The 25,066-nt window shown below is 33.2% G+C and overlaps 1 protein-coding gene across 2 annotated transcripts in view; it reads right to left on the bottom strand.

The window, feature by feature from the left end:
• Window positions 1-25,066, bottom strand: part of CRB1 (crumbs cell polarity complex component 1) — a 267,773-nt gene that overhangs the window by 145,320 nt on the left and 97,387 nt on the right. For both annotated transcript variants that reach the window (XM_051998714.1, XM_051998712.1), the window contains exon 2: window positions 284-865. In XM_051998714.1, coding sequence (XP_051854674.1) covers window positions 284-865 — 582 coding nt within the window. The remainder of the gene's footprint in view (window positions 1-283; window positions 866-25,066) is intronic.

The raw sequence follows: 25,066 nt of genomic DNA on the forward strand, positions 1-25,066 counted from the left end.
TGTGCCATCTTTGGCACATAGAAAGCACACAATAAATGTTTGTTGATTAAGAAAATGAAGCATCAAAAGATTAGTATACAACATAGAAATGGAAAATAAAAATACTTATCATTCAACAGTATTCAATTTGGTAACCCAAAAGCTCATTTCCATGTAGTAACTAATTCTAATTGAAAATTTGATCAACTTTATCATTAAGGAATAAATGGATAGGATGTAAATTATTATCCTCATTACTTTCTATATCCATAATGAAAAATATCTTAGATGCAATGAAACTTACCAATAAATTCTGGTGGACACTCACAGATGTAGGTCCCAACTCTGTTGTGACATTTAGCCCCATTTCTGCAGGGTTCTGAAGCACATTCATTTACTTCTCGTTCACAATATCGTCCTTGATATCCAGGGACACAGTAACAGGAATAACCATTGATTCCATCCTGACACACAGCTCCATTGCGACAAGGGTTGGAACCACACTCATTGAAATCAGTCTCACAGTGTTTTCCAATAAACCCATCAGCACAGTCACAGAAAGGGCCAGAGGTGCCGTGATGGCAAATACCTCCATGTCTACAAAAGCCTGGGACACAGGACCTAAAAGTGATTTCACAGGTTTTCCCACCATATCCTGGTGGACAACGGCAGAGAAAGCCAGGTTCAGTATCCAGGTCAAAACAAATTCCATTTCGTTTACAAGGCTTGGAAGAACATGAAATTAACTTTTTAATGCAATCTTCTCCCATGTTTTCAGTTGTGCTGGAACAACGGCAAGTATTGTCCTTACTAACATTATCACATGTAGAATTGGTTAGACAAGGATCTGAGAGGCATCCAGTGTCATTTCCAATGCAAAAGGATTCTGCAAGGGGGAAAAAAAAAAACACAAAATGATAGGTAAATATTCAGATACTTGAGAAAAGCATAAAATTAAAAAAAATTTCTCTTAAAACTGCATATAAGCTAATAAATAATTTAGATTTAGAAATTCATAAACTTAATAAATTTGGTAAATCAAAATTTCCTAATAAAAACTATTTTGAGAAATTCTTACCTTTCTGCTAATTTTCTTTGATATAAGAACAACTGAACTATGAAATAACCATATTATTTGGGTACATAGAACTGGTTTAATGATAGTATAAGCTTAAGATTTTGAAATTTACATTCTTTTATGGCAGATCAAGATGGGATGGTAAGTTTAAATTGGGGCGGAAACAAAATTTGTTGTTCTCAATATATATTTCTTTGCTCAAAATATATCTGGTTACTTCCAACTCAATTATCTAATTGAAAGTGAAATTGATATTTAATTTACTGATATGAAATTTGACTAATATTCCAGGCTCACCAGTTTTCAATGCTATCTGCATATGAGTCATTGTTATTATGGAGAATCTGTGTGCCATAGTGTACAGAAAACTGGATCTGCAATAAGGAATATGTGGGTTTAACTTCTGCCTCAAACACTTTCTAGCTTTATAAACCTTGGCAAGTCTTTCTCTATTCCATTCCATCTTTTACTCTGAGGTTAGCATTATACCTGGTACTTATCAGTAGTAAGCATAGGAGGTATTTAATTAACATTTATTGACTGACTTATCTTAAATTCTGTTTAAATTTCTTCATTTGTAAAATGTGGAAGTTGGATTTGATGGTTCTTTAAATCTCTAAATCTATAATCCTATGAACTATGGGTAAATCATTCAAGTTTTCATTATTCTCAAGAAACTGTTGAAGACTTCAAGTTACAGACCATAGGCATATATCTTATTATCATGATCATTACTAACATTATTAATCCTACTCTAAACCAAAAAAAAAAAAAAACCCAATAGATAGGATTAAAAAAACTAATTTTCATCAATTTTCATTTAGAACCATGCTCCTTAATACTGGCTGGTACTCAGTTTTGTTTTTAGACTGAAAGGAAAAGTATTTATTAATTTGGCATTAGTATGATTTTCTGAAAGGGCTCCATTTAATCACATTAAGATTTTTGGGAATTGTAGCACTCCTAACACATGGCTCCAGCAAGGAGTTTTATTCACTGGGGGGAAAATAATGCTTGATTTGCAATTTGACAAAAAAAGGCAGAAGGCCTGGGAAACAAGTTCCAAACATGGATTTGGAAATTTCAGGGTTTTAATCCTCCTTGATAAGAGTTTGTAAACCCAAGCAAGTCTCTTAACCTCACTAAATTTCAACTATATAAACTATTTCTGAAAATGAGAACAGTAATGATACCTCTTCACACAAGACTGTTGCTCAGTTAAATAAAAACCTTTAAATTCTAAATCTATAAATTTTATATAATCTATTAATGGATACCTTTTAATGGCTTCTCAATACTTACCATGGATTAACCACTACAAAAAAGGAACATTTATAATTGCAAAAAAAGGAAACAAGAAAGAACTAAGGGTAGAAATACTGTCTAAAATATTTACATCAATATTTAAAGTGCTAGTGTTCCGGTTGAAAATACATAGCTAAATATATCAGAGTAATGCTGTTTTCCATTGCAAATTATAAGGTTTTGTTTGTTTTTCCTCTAAATACTATCAGGTGTTATTTGAACCATAAAAAAATACTGCAGAATTTTCCATATATTTGAACTGAGAGCTTCACCTAATTTAGTAACCACTTTTTGGTATGATAATTGAAATCCTTAAGCTGCTGCTTTCCAAGCCCATAGAAAACCTTTAGGCATGTAAAAAAAAAATTCCATTAAGCAATAGACAGAAAATAATATGCACTTTAATTGTATATTGGAAAGGAAAATGAATTTTCCCCCAAAAAAACTGCATCTATGTTACCAAAATAAAAAAAAAAAAACCTGAAGTTTTAATCTAACTAAAAAGAGGAATTTTGAAGAAGTATGATTTCTTCTCTTCCCCTTAATGGTAATTCTTTGATCTGAATTACCCAGATAACTGGACCTAAGTTGCCACAAATATCCCTTTGCCTATGGAAAAATAATGTCAGATTGAGTCTTAACTTGTGTCAATTAAAATCTTTAAAATGGAGTAATTCGTCAGAGGAAGATTTGATGCCTCTGTAATGTTGATGAAACCTCAGAAGTCTGGCAGCATGATTTCTACTGTCCTGTCAATCGGCAGCAAAAAGTGGTCAAAGTAAAAATTTATTTTGAAATATATTAATGATTTTTAAGCACCTACTATGGCAAAGTACTGTGATATGTGATAGATATCAAAAGATATCCACTAAGCTATTCCTTTTCTCACTAGTTTCCATTTTACTGAAGGGACAGAGAATAACTAGCACAAGGAAAATTGAGGCAGGAGAGAACATTTAACAAGGCTCAGGATTGCATCAGAGAAGCCTTCATGGAGGAGGTAACTAACATTTGAGCTGAGTTTTGAAAACAGATATGAATTCTGAAAGATAGAGATGGGGTGGGGAGTGGAGCTAGTATTCTAGGCATGGACTGAGTGAATACATAAAGGCAGGAATATGAAATATTAAATTCAGAGACCAGCTATCTCCATTGTGTATATAAATATGGTCTTAGAGAAAACTGAACAAACAATATCTATAAACTTAAAAGGAAGAAATAAGTTTAAATAGGCATGTGTCTAAAAGCTTAAAAATCCCAATGATTGTATTCAAGGGAATGATGGACCCAGTTCATACCAGCTTGGGAGAAGCTATTGTTAAATTTTCAGTGGGAGTATTTACTCCTTTAAAATATTCAAAGCTATAAATATGGGCTTGATTTATTGTTTTGTTGATTGTTTAGACTTAAGGTCACAGAGAAAATGTGAATAATGAAGATTCATTTAAAAGCATGTCAAAAAGTACTTTGGGGATGGGGGATAGTTGTTAAACCTTTACTAGCACCCCCTGATGATAGCCAAGAAAATTTCTTTTTTGGCACTGGACACACACACACACACACACAAAATAGTGAAGTGGTATAGGATGGCTATTATTCTTTTACCATGTTTTTTCAATTTACTACGCTAAATTATGATAGTAATATTCTCCAGGAAAATAATAATATGATCTAAACTAATACATCTTTAAGAACATATGCATATTTTTTGATTTCCTTCACAGGCTAATTGTACACTATTTCAAAGTCCTATTCTTTTTGTACAGCAAAATAACTGTATGGACATGTATACATATATTGTATTTAACTTATATTTTAACATATTTAACATGTATTGATCAACCTGCCATTTGGGGGAAGGAGGGGAAAAGTTGGAACAAAAGGTTTTGCAATTGTCAAAGCTGAAAAATTACTCATGCATATATCTTGTAAATAAAAAGCTATAATAAAAAAAATTCCTCCTCAAAAAAAAGAATATATGCATAAAATGTTTTCAGATATAAACAACAATCATAGTACTTTTGTGATAATTGACATTTATATAGTGCTTTAAAATCTGCATTTTTAAAATATTATTTCATTTGCAGCTCATATTTGTTCTGACTTAAATATTATCACCAATTAACAGATGAGAAAAATGAAACTTGTAGAGATTAAGTAACTTATCTATAATGACAGCTTCTAAGTATAAAAAATAGAATTTTAACTTAGCTCTTCCTTCAAGTGAGCCTCCAAATCTAACCCTCTTTCCAGTAATCTGAAATACCCAGTCTTTTCTTAAGAATGTGGTTTATAGTGGATTCAAAAAGCATATTCATTAATAAGTAAAGAATGTATTTAGTGCCTGCTATGTGCCAACCACTGTTATAGGTGAGATTTCTGCATTAGAAATGCAAAGATAAAAATCTGTCCTTAGCCTCAAGAAATTTTCATATATAATATGTACACTGACTATATACAGGGGTCTTCAAACTTTTTAAATAGAGGGCCAGTTCACTGTCCCTCAGATTGTGGGAGGGCCGGACTATAGTAAAAACAAAAACTTTGTTTTGTGGGCCTTTAAATAAAGAAACTTCATAGCCCTGGGTGAGGGGGATAAATGTCCTCAGCTGCCGCATCTGGCCCGCGGGCTGTAGTTTGAGGACTCCTGAATAATGACTACCTGTATGGCTTTTGGCAAGCCACTAAACCTGTCGTAGCTTCAATTTTCTCATCTGTACAATAGGATTGGACTTGTTCCAACCAATGAACTTCTTGAATTTCTTCCAATTCTAAAGGTTACAATTAAATTAAAATAAAATATTTGGATAATTTCTCATTTGGCTGCTCAATTACCTCAGTGAAAAACTGTTCTGTCCATGCAAATTCATCATATTATTGTAATTCTGTTATTTCTATTCCCTTCTAGGAATAAACACATGCAGTGGATAGAGACTTGGCTTTAGAGACACTAATTCCTGGGTTCAAGTTTTGCCTCTCTCAATGACACATCCTAGATGTATGGGCATGTGCATGTTCCAGGAAACTGTCTAAGAGAATAATTTAGTCAGTCAGTCAATAAGCTTTAATTTATTAAATGCTGACTTTGTGCCAGATATCAGGCTATGTAGTAGAGACACAAAGAAAGAACAATAACATCGTCTTTATTCTCAAGGAGCTCACATTGGAAAGGGGGGAAGAATATGCAAACAACTAGTTACAGATGAATGGTCTGCATAGATGAAATCACAGTTCCCAATTAAAACCTCTCCCTCAAAATCAAAGAAATCTAGACAGTTGATGATACTGCTTTTCATTAAAATAGTTTTTTTAAAAAGAAAGGTCCATAAACAAAAATATTTGAGGGGTAAATACAGTAAGTGGAGACTTTTTTTCTTGTGATATTGGGAACTGTGACAAGACATTCTTTTTATGTGAATCATAAGAAACAATTAAAAATCTTCTCTCCCTCATGTTTATTTTCAGAAAAGGTAGCATCTTTTCCCTGGAATGATACCTATTGATGTGTAAAGGATAGATTATTGGGTATGCATGAGATAGAAAAGGCCAGTCAGAACAATGTCCAGAGTAAACTCATAATCATCAGCTACAGAGCCACTGTCAGCCAGAGAAAGATTTTGTTTATCACTTACAGAGTAACTAATGCCAATAGATTCCAAAGAGGGTTGATATGTAAGTCAATTTCCCCCTCTGTGGATCACTCGTATTCCAGATATCTCAGCTACATTGCATTACACTTCTTAATTGCTATCGATTCCTCAATTCTGTCAGTAGGCCATATACTCTGAATTACTTTTTCCAGCTCTGATTGTGACCATCCCCTTGTTTTGCTCAGTCCCTCTTGTGGACAAAATTGTGTATTTTCAAGATGTGATTGGGATGAGTAAAATATGAGAAAGAGACCTGGGTTAAATAGTCATAGACTTTCATGAGCCTGAAAACGAACTAACCGGATAGTCACCGACAGTGCTATTTTTAACAATTGAAAAAAAAATGGACCACCATATCATTCCCTGGAGGCCTAAGGCTAAACTCTCCCGATAGTTATTATTAATGATATTAATGATTTAAAAAAAAGTAAACATTTTTGACTATGCCAAAAATACAATTCCAGGTCTTGAAAAAGTCATTAAAAAATTCTAACTGGTATTCATTTACCAGGGAAATCACAATGGAGTGTTTAGTTCAGGCTCTCACTTGTGAATCACACATGTAGTTGTAAATTTTAATAGAATGTGAAATCTATTTGAGACTTTCAAACCAATTTAGTTTTCTGCTGAATTACTTGCTTGCAGTAAAGTTTGCCATCTACTGGTCATTTTAAATATTTCTAGAGGATCAAAATAAGTCATATGTAACATAGTACTGCTAAAATTTGACAAGGTAGTTTTTGGATTATAAATAGGTTATTCTGTTTGATTTGAAATGATGATTACTTGGTAGACATAATAAACCCTGGATACACAAGATGAAGTAAGTAATGTAAAATGTCTTTATTTTTGTAATAGTTTTCAACTAAAAAGAAAAAGAGAATAGGAAACAAAGACAATTTAGGGTAAAAGATTTCAGAGGGTGCTTAATCACTGTATTCAGATGTAATTAAAAATAACATCTTTACATAATTGATATTTTACTCATTTTAAAAGTCACTTTGACTATCTGGTGCTGAATATGTATTGTTGGTTGAATAATTGTCAAAGATAAGAATTATTTATCCTCCAATATATTCAGATCTCTTACCTATCTCTTTTCTGATAAAACAACTAGTAAGTGGACAGTTGAGGCTTATAGGGACTAATTTACCCTTATTATATAGTCTCATCCTTGAGTTTACTGTCTCCCTTATTCTTCCCATATATTTCTATTGCCATCTGAAGGACCAACCAGTCTTGCTGATCTCTAGATCCTAAATGAGACAGGATCAATACAAAAATTTGAAATAAACAAAAGTCAGTCCTTTAATCAGCATAAGCAAAAAACAAATACTAAAATGATATTATTTGCTTGCTCTCTAAAAAGGAATTTAAAAAATATTACTGATTTTTAACCAGACCAAATAATTTTCAGTTTTCTTATTGTTGTCATCTTTCCTTTTTTGAAGAGAAATAATGGCATCACAGAGTGATATATTGATTCAAATATTAATTGGATTTAAGTGAGGAAGTGTTTCACTAAGACCACTGGCAAGACAAAACTCAGAATCACCAGCAATTGCCCAGGATGCAAGAGTTTGACATTGATGTCTTTGAAGTCTGGCCAACTTCTAAGAGCTCCACAGAATCTGTTTCAGCTACCTCCATGACAGTTGGAACAAATTGTCCTCATCTACCCAATCCATTGGAGGGAGTCTTCACTTACTTGGGATAGACATCCCCCTAACTCACCAATGGGTTTGAGATCTTTTGATTACTCTCAACCTAGCTTAGCCAATTTGCTACTAAGGCTACCGTATATGCTACCGTTTCTTGGAGCCACAAATGAAAGTTGAGTGACAGGTGGACACCAAAGGTGGATAAGTAGCCCTGAAAAGGACTCAGCAAGCCCTCGAACTAAATGTGTGGTTTTCTTTCAATACTCCAGAATGAAGCCAGAAGACTTCTAGAAAGAAACTAAAACTAAGTGAAAGATAATTAACAAGTGCTTTCTAGAAAAGTTTTTTTTTTTAAGTCTTGTTGCAGTTGCTTTTATCATGAATTCAAAACAAACAAAAGATTATTTCATGGGGTACTGTTATCTTGCCTTATAAAGTGCATGATGTTCACAAGGAAACATTTCTATAAAGGGAATCACACTGTTAAGTGTCACTGTGGAAAATAAAAATGTAGAGAAATTTTTTTAAAGTCTTGAAAATAGTATTGAAGTCAGGTCAACATGTACTTTGATATCTAGTCATTTAAATTTGAAGATAGAAACAGGAGTATGTGCTGGAATGTGTGGTTTGATATTGAGAAATGAAAGGCACCAAATGTTTGTTGATTATTTTTAAGTCTTACCTCTGGAAATCATGAAATTTTCTTCAAGAAAACAGAAAGTATGGGGCAACTACATGATACAGTGGATAGAGCATTGGTCCTAAAATCAAGAGGACCTGAATTCAAAAACAGACTCAGACATTTAATATTTCTTAGCTATGTGACCCTGGGCGATTCTCTTAATCCCAATTACCTTGGCAAAATAAATTTTAAAATAATTTTTAAAAAGAAAATCCAAAAGTACCTAATGTGAGAAACAATATCTCTCCCTCCCTCCCTCCCTCCCTCTCTCCTTCCTTCCTTCTGTCTCTCTCTCTATCTCTCTCTGTGTCTCTCTCTCTGTCTCTTTCCCTCTCTCCTTTTCTCTCTCTCTCTCTCTCTCTCTCTCTCTCTCTCTCTCTCTCTCTCTCTCTCTCTCTCACACACACACACACACACACACACACACACACACACACAATCAAAGTGACTCTCTTAATAGAGGGAGGGAATGACTGATTATGGGTTTAGGAGTATTTCATAATCAACTAGGTATAATCAGATTATTAATGGGTTAAAGAAATGATCAAAATCAGCAACAGATTAAAATAAAAGATAAAATAAGAAAGTATTGTTTTCAATTAAAACAGTTCCAACAAAATTTACTTAAACAAGATGTTCACACTAAAAAATAGAAAGTGAATAAAGAAAACATGTTGTTTCTGATTACTACAATTTTACTAGGAAATTTTAACCAATAAGAAACAGCTGCTACAAACAGAAGGCCAAAAAATAAACCCCAAACCTCTCAAAAAACAGTCCAGGAATTTCTGCAGACAAGAAAACATTTAAATCCTTTGCCAAGGAAGGAAATATGGCAACCAAGGATAATACTGCTTTAGATTATAAATCCATTAGTAAAGCGGTACAGAAGAGAATGGCAGAAGATTATGAGCAATATTACTTTTCAAAAACACAGAAAAGTAATTTGGAGAAAAAATATGAAAATAGCTTAGTAAGGGATTCAGCTTGGTAATCATATCGAGTGGGCCATCTCTAGTCATCCTCAATTATGTTGCCATTGGATTCAGATGGCTCTGAAGAGAAAGTGAAGTTGGTGACTTTGCACAGCCCTCCCTCACTTAAATCCATTCACTCTTATGTCATAGCATCATTTCCTGATGTCATGATTGTCTTCAAGAAAGAAGGAAAAACAACAACTTCTATGAATGGGAGCTGTCCCACTGGGGATCCAACTGGAACTGGACAATTGGACAACATAACTCGTTTTCTTTTCTTTTAGTGTCTTTTCTTTTCTCTTTCCTTCTCCTCTTCTCTTCTTTCTCTTCCCTTCCCTCTGCCCACATAGTGATGGGATTTTAATCATTGCCCCAGCTCCAGCCCACTTCAGCCCAAACTTGTCCTAGCCCAAACCCCACAGCAATCATTAATCACTCACTGAAAAGCAGGTCAGCATGCTCTGCAACCAAACCATCTGATTAGAACTATCAGAGAAATAGCTGATAAGAGAATAGCTCTAACAGGATGCAGAACAGGACATTACACTCAAAATACAGAAGGCCCTTTCCCCCTTGCGGCACGTGCACACTTTGTTTGCCTTGCTGCCCTTGGGTGAACTTTTGTTAGTTATAATATTATTATCATATATAAATACCACACATACCCACGTGAGCTTTTCTGTATGCATTCTGGCTAATCACATGTTCAGTTCCACCAAGGCTTTAAGACTTTCCTAACAAACTCCTCATGTAACCTCAAATTTTACATATTTTCTGATGTAATCTACACCATTTACTTTATAAAATCCTCATCTGGCTTTGCTGGGCTGCTGACTCCTTCAGGGAGCTTGGCTTGTCCACTAAGTTCTTAAATCTCAATAAAAATTTTTATTTGATTTGGAGATAGCTTGAGGCCTGAATGTTTTTAGACACACTTGAATTACTTGCCTAGACTCTAACAATAGTATAACATACCTTTACTTTGCAAGTACTCTGCCCAAAGTAATACAAATTTTCATCTTTGAAATATCAAAAGATACCTTGGATTGATGAGCTAGGATCATTTCTTAAACCCAAATCACTCTGGATCTCATGAATTGACCAACAACAGGTCCCAAGCTAAATCTTTCTTGGTCATTGTTCAGTCTCAGATTGGCTCCCAGTGAATGTAAATAGCAATTGTTTCTGTTTTGACAAGAAACCCTATGGGTCTTTCTCTTCCAGATCAATTTTTTTTGACTAGGTAAAAGAGACCATTTTCTGCTTCATTTTTTACCTAGCCTTAATCACTGATTGGACATTGCCTCAAACTAAGACTTGTTAAAGATCTTAGCTTTAAAAGGTCAATTTCTCTTACTGCATTCAGGGCTATCTCCAAATATCCCAACTATATCTTGCCACTGGATCCACATGAGAAAGTGAAGCTGGTAACTTTACATAGTCTTCCTATACTTAAATCCAATTCATTGAAATATCATGGCATCACTTCCCTGATGTCATGGTCTTTTAAAAAAATTTTTCCAAAGCAATTGGGGTTAAGTGACTTGGTCACAAAGCTAGTAAGTGTTAAGTGTTAAATGTGTGAGGCTGGATATGAACTCAGATGCTCTTGACTTCAGGATCAATACTCTAGCCACTGTACTATTTTGCTTCCCTCCCCTGCCCCAGCCATGGTACTCTTTGAGAATGAAGGTCAAACAATGACAAAATATACCAATAGCATTTATAAGTAAAATCATAAGCATGACAAAAAAGTAAAATAGTACATTTTTCTTTTTCAAACAAATCCATTTCCATTGTCACTTATTCTTATCAAGTAACAATAGAATCTCCACAATTGATCACTGACTTTATCTGTTATGTGAAGAAATGGCAATAGGATTAATAAAGAGGAAGACAGAATGAAGAGCTAGATAAAATTAAATAAAAATAGGAGAAATTTAAGAAATATTGAATTTTCAAGGCACTCATTGATTGATTTTAAAGTATGTCAGAGAGAGGAAAATTCAAAGAATATCATACATAGTATCAAAAAAGCTAACCAAGACTAACTCTACCTAAACACATTGTTTCTTCATCTCTACAAAATCTTCGGGAAAATATCAAAATGTCCTTGATGAAAACTAGAAGGGAATAGGCAAGCTTTCACAGATGATTTCCACAGCAAGCCACATCTTAAAAGTTTCAGAGAAGGTCAGTGAGTTTAAAAATTGCATAAAGGCCAATGAAAATTCTACTTATCCATTAGGAAACCATTGGTAAGCTTTGAGAGTACAGTTTTAGTAGAGTAATAAGATTAAAAGCCAGATTGCAAAAGATTGAGAAATAAGTGGATAGTGAAGAAGTAGAAAACTTTTTTCTAAGATATTAGCAGTAGAATGAAGGATATTTTGAAGAAATAGCACAATAAAAAGGAGTGACTATGAGGAATGACATTCAAAACTAGTCTCAGAAGTAGGTAAGACCTTGCAAAACTCACAAGATAGATAAATTTCCTTCATAAAAGAACAAAATACAAAAGAACCAAGGAAGAAAGCTAAAGACATTCGGAGTCAAAAAACACCAACTTAGAACAGTTAATGTGAATGGCTGAGATGAACTAAAGTGAGGTGCCTTATCATTCAGGTTTCCAACTACAATCAAAGATGATATTCATCATATAGTTAAAAGGCTGGAACTAGTTGTAGACTATCCACAAACTCTGGGACCTCTCTAAAGTACTTCCATTAAATGTTATCACTGTAAAGAAGGCTTCTAGTCACTTGCATATTGGGAAAAAAACCATCAGAAGTGCTGTGTGAGTGTGCCAGTTAAGGAGACAGTGTCTTTGGGGTCTCCTTTAGATGGTGAGACATTGCACAAGTTCCTATTTGTACATTACATTGTGCTGATTGCATCTCAGCAACAACAGTATTTCTGGGTTCTTGAAATCTCAGATGTCCCCATCCTTAAACCCAAATGCTAGATTTTCCTTGAGGCAGTCACCCAGCATAACGTGTGTGTGTGTGTGTGTGTGTGTGTGCGCGCGTGCGTGCGCGTGTGTGTTCTTATGAGTAATAGAGTTCTAGGAACTTCTCAAAATGTGGGGTTATTTTCTAGTCCTGAGCATTTTAAGTAATACTCCTCTTGCCTAACAAAATTATACCTGCTACATACAGACTCAACAATAGGTCTTCATTCTTCATTTGTTTTTTCTGTGTATATTGTTGAGAAAATTTCTTTTGAGTGGTCATTGATCTCAGGAAGAGTCTAATTGTATTCTGTGATATAACACTATCAGCACAATGTCATCTCCAACATAGGAGTCTCTGGGAGAATTCATCATCAATAGAGAAACCCTTATTCATTGTGAACATCTTTTGTGAGAGTGGCAAACCCATTTGGCTAACAGAGCTTTATGTTGTATTCTTTATTTGATATTGATAATCAGAGAGGTGTTGAACAGTTGCTGTTTGGTTATAGGATTAATTTATGAGAGAAACATGGGTAATGCCTTTCTCAAGGAAAGTCTTTCAGAATACATTTTGCTCACCAAATCAATTTTTTTAATGAACAATAAACAAAAGACAGTGATACTTTTAATCTGTACCTTTCAGCCATTTGCATAATGATATGGAATTGTTTGCTATAAAAATGTGAAAACCTGCTTTTATTACATTTTTATCAATGATATCTCAAAATATGTGTACATCTTTATCATTAAGATGTTATAAAGGCAACAAAGCTGGCATATAGATCATATTGTTAATATTCTACTAGCCTAAGATGCTAATTATATAATTTTAGGAAACTCACTCAACTTATGTCTGCTTCAGTTTCTCATCTGAAAAATGGAGATAAATGCAACTCAGTATCATTTTAGATAGAGCACTGGGCCTAGAATCTGAAAGACCAGAGTTCAAATCTGGACTCAGACACTTATGAGATGTATGATTCTGGGTAAGTCACTTAACCCAGTCTGTCTCAGTTTCTTCATCTGTAAAATGAATTGTAAAAGGAAATTTCAGGCTACTCTAATATCTTTACTAAGAAAACCCCAAATGGGGTCATACAGAGTCAGATATGACTGAAACAACTAAACAACAATCTCACATGCTTGTTATGAGGGTAAAATGACATAACATTTGAAAAGTGTTTTCAAAACCTTAAAGTCCTACATAAATGCTAGCTATAATTAAATCATGCAGTCAAGAATCATGGTATTATATGTCCTGAAATATAAGGATTGCGGCCTTCTCATTTTAAGGTTCAAGAAACTGAATTGTAAGGAGGTTAGGTAGTTTGCTGAAAGTCATATGGATCATAAGAGTCAAAATTGTAATATGAATCTAGGCTCTATTTCAAAATTATATTTGGAAGAGAAAGAGAAAAGGCTATCTTTCATCTTGTAACACAAAAGCATTGGTTTTTTAAAAGAGAGATTCACAAGAACTCTCCTTTCCTTTTCATTCATAAAGTAGAATTTAAATATAATTTTGATATGTAACACATACTAGATGCAGTCTAATAACCTGCATGTATATATGCCCACTAGGCATAGACTACTAATATCAAACTCAAATAGAAAGTAGTTCCACTAAGCCATACATAAGGATCCCTGTGAGACACATTAGCTTTAAAATATAATGATATCTATAATATATTGTATTATGTAAAACTCCTTAAGAGCAGTGTCCATGTTTGTATTTTTATATTTCTTACAGTGGAGATTCAAACATATGGTTCACAGGCCACAATAATGTTCACAAAATTTCCTAGTGCTACCAAATCATATTAAAATGTAATTGGGAGATGTTTAACAAAATAAGTAAAAAATACAATAAACCATAAGTAGTATGATATTTTTAAACAACTCAGTTCCCTCCGAGGCAGCCCTCTAGGCTTTGAATCATTACTATATTCAGAAGGCTACTCACTGAAATAAGTTTTTCTGTGTTGAGTTGATTGCTGCCTTTCAGGAGCAAAAGAAGTTTAAACCTTGTTCCACATGAAAACCTTTCAAATATTTGACTTTTACCTATTAAAGATTTAACTGTTGCCTTCACTCATCCTGAAAAAAGCACTAAAGAATGTGTATTAGAAAGATATTTTTTAAATCAAACTTCAATCACTGGAGATTTTATTGTGGAACAAAATAGCATTCCTTTGACCTTAAATTCATTGAGTCTTTATTATTCCTGGACTCTGTCAACTTATTGATCATGTTCTAGGAGCATTTAATTGACAATTGTATGGTCTAAAACTGTTTGATTTGCAAACTGTCCTTACATTTCACTAGTACCTTGACCTTACTGAAACAACTCTTAGTCAATAAATCTGGTCAATCTGATCTGAAATAAATTTAAATCTTTTCACATAAAAAGCTCATCTATTTTTAAACTAATCAATAGATACAGATTTGGCATCTATGATGAAGATATGGTAGTTTAAAAAAAAGAATTGGATTAATTACATAGGTTCCCTTTAGGTAATAAAAAGTACTTTTAAAAATGCTTCCCATTAAACTGTCAGATATTTGAATAAGTATCCCATATACATTTGTGATTTAAAAAAAAAAAAGCAACAAAGCTAGTGGCATTAGGCACATTTTAAAAGAGATCTGGCAAATCACACTTTTGAAATATATTTGATATTTACAAGAATATAAATTTAAAGAAACAGCCTAGCTTTTCAATGACATTTTTGGCCTATGACCAAGAGATCATAAAAAGATTATTTTGACAAATTTCAGTAGCCAAGTTAGATAGGATGAAATGCTTAATCAAAAAATTTGAAAGCTGGAAGGATACATATAGATCATAATCATTTGTTAAGACATCTATTTACCCTGAAGTTCAGTGTCTTCCTAACAAACAAGATTGAATTAGATCACACACACAAAAGACTTAGAATCCCTGGAGTAGATGATTTTTAATTGCTATTTCAAGACCATATTCTATTATCCAATTATCCCAATACAATTCCTATTTTTCCCCCAGAGAATGAATCTAAGATTAAGAGAAATAATGTATTTTTGAGATAAAGTACCACAAGCCACTTAAGTAAGCTGCCATGAACTTAAATACCCGCTCTTCCAAGAGGTACGTAGCACAGCAGTTTAAGGTTACTGGTGAAACTTTTCTTACAAAGCATTCAAAGTATTTCCCAGTTTATTAAACTTAACAATAGTTCAAATTCTACCTATTCTCTAATATGTATCCAGCACAGAATCTTAGCACTAAAAGGGACTTCAGTAACCAAATTAATACAACTCAGACCTGAAAAAAATGTTTTAATGTTAATAGCAATATACAATAAATACAAATCTAGCTTTTGATTCAAGGCTTCCAATGAATGAAAAATCCCTTTCTCACAAGGCAAGCTTTTTAACTTATATCTCCAATTGTTAAGAAGGTTTTCATTGTATTAAGGCTAAATTTACCTATTCACTTCTCCTATCCTTTCATTTTTTCCTGAATTTCATGCAAATTCATATTCTGTAGTAGTATTATACCATTTAGCACCTAATTGTATATTATGATTATAGTAAGGTAAAGCTACTGTGAAATTTAAGGACAAACAATATGAAAAATATCTTTTAACTGATTTATTAGTTTTGTTTTCCCTACCTGATTGTAAGCTCTAAGGAAAGATCATGTCTTTATGCTTACACTATATTCCTATAATAGCTAGTTCAATATTGAGGAGATAATATATTTGTGCTTATTAGATTAATTAATAACAGTTTGGGTAATAATAGATAATTGAGTCATACAACAAATATTTATTGTTCTGCACACAAATCTAAGGAGATACAAAAGTTAGATATAAGATAGTCACTTCCTTCATGAAGTTTGCAGTCTGATAGCATCATCAAGGTACCAGTGGATATCTATAATATATAATAATACATGATAAATACAATGGAGAGATATAAAACAAAATGCTATATGAACTCTAGGGGTAGTTCTTATCATCCTTCTTTTAAAACTGAATGCCTGAGGTGGATTGATTTTTACATTCTCTTTCAATAAACTGTAGAAAGAATTTAGGGAGAATCTGTATCATGTAATATTGTGAATTATAACAATGAATCTAGAAATTGTGTAGCATTGCTACAATTATTACCTGTATCTAATGGAAACTGTATTTTTCTATCTTTCCCTGTGACTAGCATAGTGGTCTTCAGCTCTATTCATGGCAAGAACTTAGAGAGGTATATGAAATTTTAGCCTAGAAATTATAAATTGTGGTTAACTTGAAAGGTTCTTGTGACAATTTCTCTCTCTCTCTCTCTCTCTCTCTCTCTCTCTCTCTCTCTCTCTCTTTCAAAAACTCCCTGATGCTGAAGTTCAGCCATTGAAATACCATTGTGCCTCTGGCCAGGATAAGATTTGGAGGATTTATGAATTTGCTGGAACAGTACTTGCTGTCCAAGGTACTTAAAGCTGTGCTGGAGTGTGTTGTGTTTTGGTGCATCGAAACATGTCTGGATCTTTCTGAACAGCACCACAGTGCCCGCTGAGAAGTGGAGTATCTTGATCTCCTAGGTACCCATTTGTTAAATAGAGCCCCAGAAGACTATGGCAAGTACAAATGTAATGAATTCTGTAGCTTACTTGCTGTGAGTACAGAAACATCAGGGAAATGAGAACACAAAAGCATTATTTGGAGGTAAGGTATTGATGGAAAGATAGCTTGTTTTCTGACATCCTTCTGAGGATTGAAAAAGAAAAATTCAGGTTTGAATTGGAAGGCTGGCTGAGTAGAAAAGAGTAGAAGTCTAAAAAAGGTACTTCTATTGAAAAATAATGGAAGTTTACATTAATAGGAGAGATCTTTACATAAATGAATGAGCTACCTCACATACTATGGACGAGTTTCACTCGACCTTTTTCTTTTCTCCAAGACTGTGACTATGTCTGCACAAACTGAGCTGAAAAAAATGGGAGTAGGAAGAAAGGATTAATGAATGACATTTGATTATTTCTTTATCACTTTAATAATTAATGTTCTACCTTTCCTCAATTGATCATGTATAAATAATATACATGAATTATTATAAAGAAGTTGAACTCTGAAAAAAAAACACTAAAAATAGCCTCTGAGAATATATCTTCCTCATCTCAACAGAGAATCCAAATGGAATGTTGCATATTTTGGCAAATGGGCTTACTATGCCGGTTGTTTGGATCAAGTATTTTCTTTGCTGTGAGGGAGGGCTTGATTCTAGTAGGGCATAAGGTAAAAATAACTCTGATGTCAACTCAAATCCATCCATATAACTTATTTCCAAAATTATTATGTGTATCTTTATCTATCTTCATGTTATATTCCCCAGTAGAATATGAATTCCTTCAGAGCAGTTTTTTATTTTGTTTCTATATCCCTTGCACACTGTGAAAGCTTAATAAATATTCCTTGGGCTAGATTGGATTGGGTTGTATATAAGCATAATTTGTTTTGACTTAACTGGCCTATTAAGTATTTCAAATCTGGGAGAAGGAATTGAGTGATTTCCCCCCCTGGAATTTTACTGGTTCTTTGATTGAATCCAACCACTATATTTTTCTGCCCTTCTAAAAATCCATCTTTCTTCTGACAACATTTATCTATCTTTACATCAAAAGACTTTAAATCTGTCCTGGTTAATAACTTACCTTGCCCTTTATTCTTCAGCTATCATTTATAATATCTCTAGTCTATGGTTTATAAAAGAAAAGGCTTTCTTTCTCCTATTCATTTTTTTCCTATAATAAGACTTTGCTATGGTTTATAAATGACAGCAATTCCACCAAACTTTTTTTTCAATTTCCTAAGGAATTGTTGTTTGAAATGGTCTCACATTTAATTTAGACTGTACCCCAGAGAGGAGCCAAAATTTGCAATTTGCTGAAAAGCTAAAATATTTTAGGGCCTATTTTAGAACAAAAATATCATAACTATCAAACATTTTGACAAATATATGTCACAATAATGTTATGCTTCACTACATTAATTAGGGCATTCTTATGATCTGTAAAAGGATTTTTTAGTTATGTGATAAGAATATCTAATATTACCTACAGCATTGATTTACACTAAAAGAGAAACATTGATGAGGCCATTTCCATTTTCTGTGGAACCAGAATAGAAGAAAGCCTTAAAATAAAAATTCAAAGTCAGGGACACTAAAACCTTTTTAGCTGGTTAGGTTTCAATAGCCTAATAGAAGCTTCCAAATCATTTTATTTTATATATTAATGTCTAAAAATGATTCTTTTCAATTAATAGAGCACTATGCTACACATGGCAATTCTGTGGCAGAAAAAGGGTTAAGAGACCCTTAATATTGAATCTGTTTGTCTCAGGTCTGTTTCTAAAGCATCCTACCCTGTTGTTATAGAAACCACTTGCTGCTGAAAATCTTGCATTAAGATTATTGCTATAGTAACCAAAAAAAAAAAAAAAACAGCCCACAAGGAAGCCAGTCATTCTGAACATTAATTTTCCATCCAAAAAGGAAAAGGAAAAAAGTCAGTTTTGCTTCCACATGCTCTTGTCTCGGAAGAAATAAAGAAAAACAAATTAGCAACAAGATTTTCTTAAATAAGGTGGGGGAATGGAGTTGTAAGCAATAGTAAGAATAGTAAATAAAGGGCATTTTAAAAAAAATTCCAAGCCGTTGCTTAGGGCATATTCTTAAATGAAACAGTTTTGATAATCAGATGACCCAAATGATTATTTAATGAGGTATTTTTCATCTGTTTCTTAGGAAAATGAAGGGTAAGAAAGTAAGAAAGAAAGAAAGGGTTTTTTCCTACACACACACACACACACACACGCACACACACACACACACACACACACACACACACATTCATATATATTTATCTTGGAGATCCTCTCCAGCCTAAGACACTGTAACAGTGTTCACTGTTCCAGCTTCAGATTAAAAAATAATCATGCTGAGAATGTGATAGATTTCCTTACAACAAATTCAAAAGTTGTTAAGATGGGAGTTATCAAGATTTAATAAAATATACTATGTAATACCATTCTATGACATACCATTTCATGAATTAAATTGCTATCATAGTATTGCTGCTATTCTTGTCTCCATTTGAAGAAGTTAAGAGCGACCATGTTATTTATTTGACTCTTGAATTACTATATCATGCAAAAATGCCAGCATTTGTGTAGACAGCAGATGTTAAAGAAACAGAGAATTTCTGAGTTAGAAGGAATGGTAGCAGTCATTTAATCCAGTTGTTCTTAACCTAAGGCCAATAAACATCAAAGATAGTTAGATATGCTAGATAGATAATCCTATCAATAAAATTGGTTTCTTCATAATCTTGATAATTTTGTTTTATCATTTAAAAACATTCTGAGGAAGAGTCCATAAGGCTGCCTACTATATCCAGGACATACACAAAAAGATAAAGAACTCTAGAATAGGTCTCTACTCACATCATATTCCACTTTTACAGATGACTGAGGTCCTTTTCCATGGTCACAAAGCAAGATAATGGTTTAGAACTAGATGTAGGGATCAATTTTCATTATGCTTGGTTCAGTAGTTTTTCCATTCTACAAGAGCTGCCTTACCATATGAAGCACAAAAATAAGGGAATCTTTCTCTGTTTCCTTTTCTGGGACTTTTTCTTCAGATAGATGGCTCTTTCTGGTAGATACTGATTGGTTTTTCGTATTTTAGCACAGAAATGCCATAGTATCACTACACATTTTTTCAATGTAAGATTTTTGTGAATACCACCCCAAGATCAAATATTTTGTTTGCTCTTAAGGTTCTTAAAACAATTCCTTAAAATATCTCAATATTTCATGGATTTCAATTTTTAAAAAATTAAAAGTCTTTGCTTGAATTAATATTTTCCTACCAAATGACATCCTTTTTAATAACTTAAAATAAGATGTTCTTGAAAATATAAGACTAAAGGAACAATTTATAAAAGCAAGAGATAATAAATCAATAAGCCCTGCAGATATATTTTCTTTCTTTGCTGAATATTGTGCTTTGTTTAAGGCATAAAAAAATCTTTTATTTATTTTTGAGACTCAACATAATGGCTCTACCACATACTGACTTTTCTTTGTTCATTAAACTCTCTCTCTTCAAAAATATTTTATATTTGGCAACTCTACATACAGGCTTATAAAAATGAATGTGCATGTGTTAAACCAAATATGCCATTTCTTGTTCAGTCTTTTTCAGTTGGGTCTGACTCTTGTTGACCCCATTTAGAGTTTTCCTGTCAAAGATACTGGAGTGGTTTCCCATGTCTTCTCTAACTAATTTTATAGAAGTGGAAACTGAGTTAACAGAGTTAAGTGACTTGTCCAGGGTCACACAGTTAGTGTCTGAGTCTGGCTTGGAACTTAGATCTTTCTGATTCCTGGCCCAATGTTCTATCCACTGCACTACCATGCTGCCTAGATAATGCCATTAGAACTTTTAATTTGGGAAAACATCATAATTGTACATAAAACACATAAGTGCTGAAAGTACATAAGGCTAAAGATACATTTCTCACTATTTAAAGACAATGTTTTACTTTGAAGACTCAAAAAAAAAATAAGTGCTGAACATAAAGGAATAGAAATAATGTGGTTTTTAAAAAATATGATTTTAAGAAAGATCAGAATATTATGGACCTTTTTATTAAATTCTGCTACAGAGCCAGTTACTTCTACAACGTTTTCAAAAAACTAAGCACTGCATGTTCAAAGATAAAACATGTAAATAGAATGAAAAATGAGAAATTATTGGGTAACAGGATTTATACTGTTTATTTTAGTAATTCTCAGGAGGTGAAAATTTGGGCAGAAGGGGGTGGAAAGCGTAATTAAGAAATAACTCATAATAGTAAGCAACTTACTCCCCAATATTCTAAAAGGAGACAGTCATATGGTTTGGCTATGAATGTATTTCATACATTAACAAAATATTCTCACTGTTGGAAAATACAGCTGTTCTTGCTGTTTTAATTAAAACTCCTCTCTCCCTAGGAACTCAGGAGACCTAGGTGATGGCCTTCAAAAATTGCTAATGCCCAAACATTCATCATACTTGAAACCAACCTGTTAATGAAATATTTACTTAAATAAAACAAAATCTGAAATCTCAATAAAACTAGTTGGAAGATCCACATTGTAGCTTATAGTTATGCAATACTGTATATTTTGCAAAGTACTTTTATGTACATAATATCACTTAACCTTCACATTCATGAGAAGCAGGTGGTGGAAGTATTTAGCAGATAAGGACAGTGTCAGAAAGGCAAAGTGATTTAATAACACAAGATTAGAGATGTAGAGCTAGAATTTTATCTATATTTATTTTTATCATCTCATAAAACCCATAAATTGCTTCTAAGAGTGCATCAAATGTAACCCACCCACAACTTCCACTATGTTTTTTTAAGCAAACTGAGGCACAGAAAGGTTTTTGTACCTGTTCAGGGTCACATGACTAATAAGTACTGGAGGAAGAATTTTCCAAGGTCTAGGACCAGGGTCTTATCTCTGTCTTTCCATGCCCATTTTCATGTAGCTACCAAGTGACAGAGTCAATATCTCAACCTAGCTTTTTGCAATTCCTGACTCCTTCCTTTATACCACACTGCCTTCTTAGTCAGCAAACTGGCATAATTCTCCAGGAGGTAGCAAAGAATAGATACAGTCAAAAGCTGCTATCGAAAAAAACAAATTAGCCACATGAACACTACGTTCCCCTGGACTTTAGTGACTCTTTCAGATATGAGTATTTTGGAATTTCTGATATGAGTAACTTAAAGGAACAATAGTTGTTTTCATTTTCTAATCATGTTGTTTAAAAAGAAACAATTTTGATTATTCAAATCACTGCTTGCCTTTTCCAGGCCATCCATCCTGCAGCAAAAAGAAAAATAACTACAACAAAAATATACATCTAATTTATTGCACTGCTAGAAGCAAAGCACACTGAATTTAGGGAACAATTTGAATGCTGCACCTGAAGATTATTTTAATTAAAGATGTTCTGTAGAAAACTCTAACAAAGGGTAGATGACTGTACAAATGTGCTTTTTTCAATTGTCTATGCAATTTCACTTTGGTCTTATCTATGTAAGGCAAACAAACTACACAGAGTAAAAATTGCACTTATCCATATATATTGTTTTCATATTGTCAAACTGGATATTTGGAAATTTATGAATGATTAAATCTTTCTCTTTTAAGCCTAGAGCACTTTTTTTCAGGCTCTCTTCTTTGGCCTTTGTTCTTTTGTTATGTTTATCTGTACATATGTTATCTTCCACATAAATTTCATTATGGAGCATATGGTGTGATTCTAGGTTCTTGATGGTCATTCCACAAGAATGTAATCACTGGCAGGTTCTTCAATGCTTGAAGAACTTAGAAAACAGGCACAAAAACAGATTTTGTAAGCTTCCTTAAGCTCTAGTCCCAGCCTACAATCTTGTTACATAGCCTAAAATAGGGTGTTCGAGAGCTCAGTCTACTTACAGCATGTGCTCCAACCAGAATAAAATATAATTGGGAATTACCTAACAAAAAAAAATAAAAATAGAATAGAAAATTGATAACCTTTACATATGACTTCCTAACTCAATATATACCCATAAAATCTCGAGATAAGGTTTAATTACCCCTTTCTTCTATGAGTTTGGCACTATATCTAGATTCATGCTTGTATGTTTGTGGGAAAGTTACAAGATTATTGAGTTACAGCAATACTAATGATTTTTATTTTAAAGTATGATTTGTAGAAGTACTCAGAATAGCCACAATGGTTTATTTATAATTCCTGATAGTTCAATGGCTAAAAGACAAGGTGGGGAAGAAAGCTCAATCCCTACATCACAGGACTTTTTCAAATGGTAATTAATGACATCACACTGGTCCACACTGAGGAACAATGATTTGCCAATTTTGAAATTCGATGTGAGTCATATGTGTGATGTCTTTGAAGTAATTGTTTTGTCTCTGTAGTTTTTGTTTAAAAATCCATCAAATTAAAAGGACAAGCCAACATGTTACTTTGTGTCCTTGCTACAATCTGGATAGAACTTTCTTTTTATTTATTGAGGTCTAATAAAATAACTCAAAATCTATACACATCTAGTCTCATAATTAGAATTAAATAGTTCAAAACTACTTAACCTTCAGCAATTTCTGGTAAAATCTTTACACATCTAAGTGATTCTGAGTGTCTGCTGTTTAGTAAATACAACAGTAAAATATCTTCCCCAAAAGGAAGACATAGAATTACTGAAATCTAAACCTCATAAACTCCTTTGTACCCATTTAAATATACAAACACAAAGTTTGTGTTCATTTTATTTGTCTCTTTTCATTTCTTATTACTAAACATCTGCAAAGAATAACATCTTTTTTATATCACTTTAGTTGGTTTTCCTTCCTCTTTAATGAGAGATTGATAAACACTGGAACATGGAATTAATTTTTTTTTCTTTCCTATATCTCTAAGCAGACTTCCAGGTAAGCCTGAGGACAGGGAAGATGAAAAGTTTGTACAAAGTATAGAGTCCATGTCCATTGTGCCTTCAATTTCTCGTGGAAAAGGAGGGTAGTTATAGCTTTTAAAGTTATTTCTGGCAGACATATTCCTCTCTTGTTATAAAATACATTTTTAAGCCAGTATAGTAGAATGGTTAGTTGTCTGTGATTATATATTCACAGTAGATATTTGCATGTATCAGGGGGTTAACTCTTGACCCTTCATTTGTCTGGGACCTCAAGTATGCTTTAGTATTCTAAGAAAAGCAGTTACTGAGAATTTTGAGATAGCAATTGTTGATTTGCACATGAGAGGGCAGCTGCTCATTATATGTGACTTGTGGAAGAGTAGAGGAAAAGGAAGGGGGAGGGAACAGAAGGGAAAAGAAAAAAGAAGGGAGGATGAACAGGAGGAAGATAAAAGGAAGAAAGAAGCAAATGGAGGAAGGGAAGAAAGATAAGGAGAAAAGGGAGGAGAAAAGAAAGGAGAAGAACTAAAAGGAGCGGAAGGGAAAAGACAAAGAGAGAAGAAAGAGGAAGGGAAGAGGAAGAGGAGAAGAAAAAGAAAGAAGAGTGAAAGGGGGAAGAAAAGTGGAAGACGAAGAAGAAGAGAAGATAAATGAAAAGGAAGAAGAAAAGGAAAATATTTCTGCATTGTACATGTCATGACTGAAAGTTGGGGGAAAAAAAAGTATCTTGCAAAGGTATATAGTTGGAGAGGCTTTTGTCACTATTAGGATAAAGGTTGCTGCCTCTTCCTTTAAAAAAAAACACAATATAATACTCAGCTAAAGGTATTATCTATGTCTCAAACAAGAAATGACAAGTATTTTGAACTTATTCAAAATATTATTAAAATTCCTATAACTGTATCACAATGTTTCCAATCAGAAATTTCCTTGTGAAACATAGGAAATGACAAATTGAGAATCTATATACATAATCAGCATTTGTGATAAAAAAAAACAATAAGAGCAATATTTACAATGAAATAAAGGAAAACGGTTACTTCTTGTTTAAATGAATTGATGAACATAATTATGTCCACCTAAAAATTTTAAAATAAATTTATCATCTTTCATTTATATTTATCCTATATGCTATCTCATAGTAGTTCATTTAAGATACTTCATTTAGCTTATGGATAATCAAATTCAAATCCCAATAGTTTCTGACACTCTTAGAGTCTTCACTAATTTATTTGGGATGCCATGTCATTGGGTGACAAC

The sequence above is a fragment of the Antechinus flavipes genome, chromosome 4, assembly GCF_016432865.1.
Source record: "Antechinus flavipes isolate AdamAnt ecotype Samford, QLD, Australia chromosome 4, AdamAnt_v2, whole genome shotgun sequence".
Classification (NCBI taxonomy): Eukaryota; Metazoa; Chordata; class Mammalia; order Dasyuromorphia; family Dasyuridae; genus Antechinus; species Antechinus flavipes.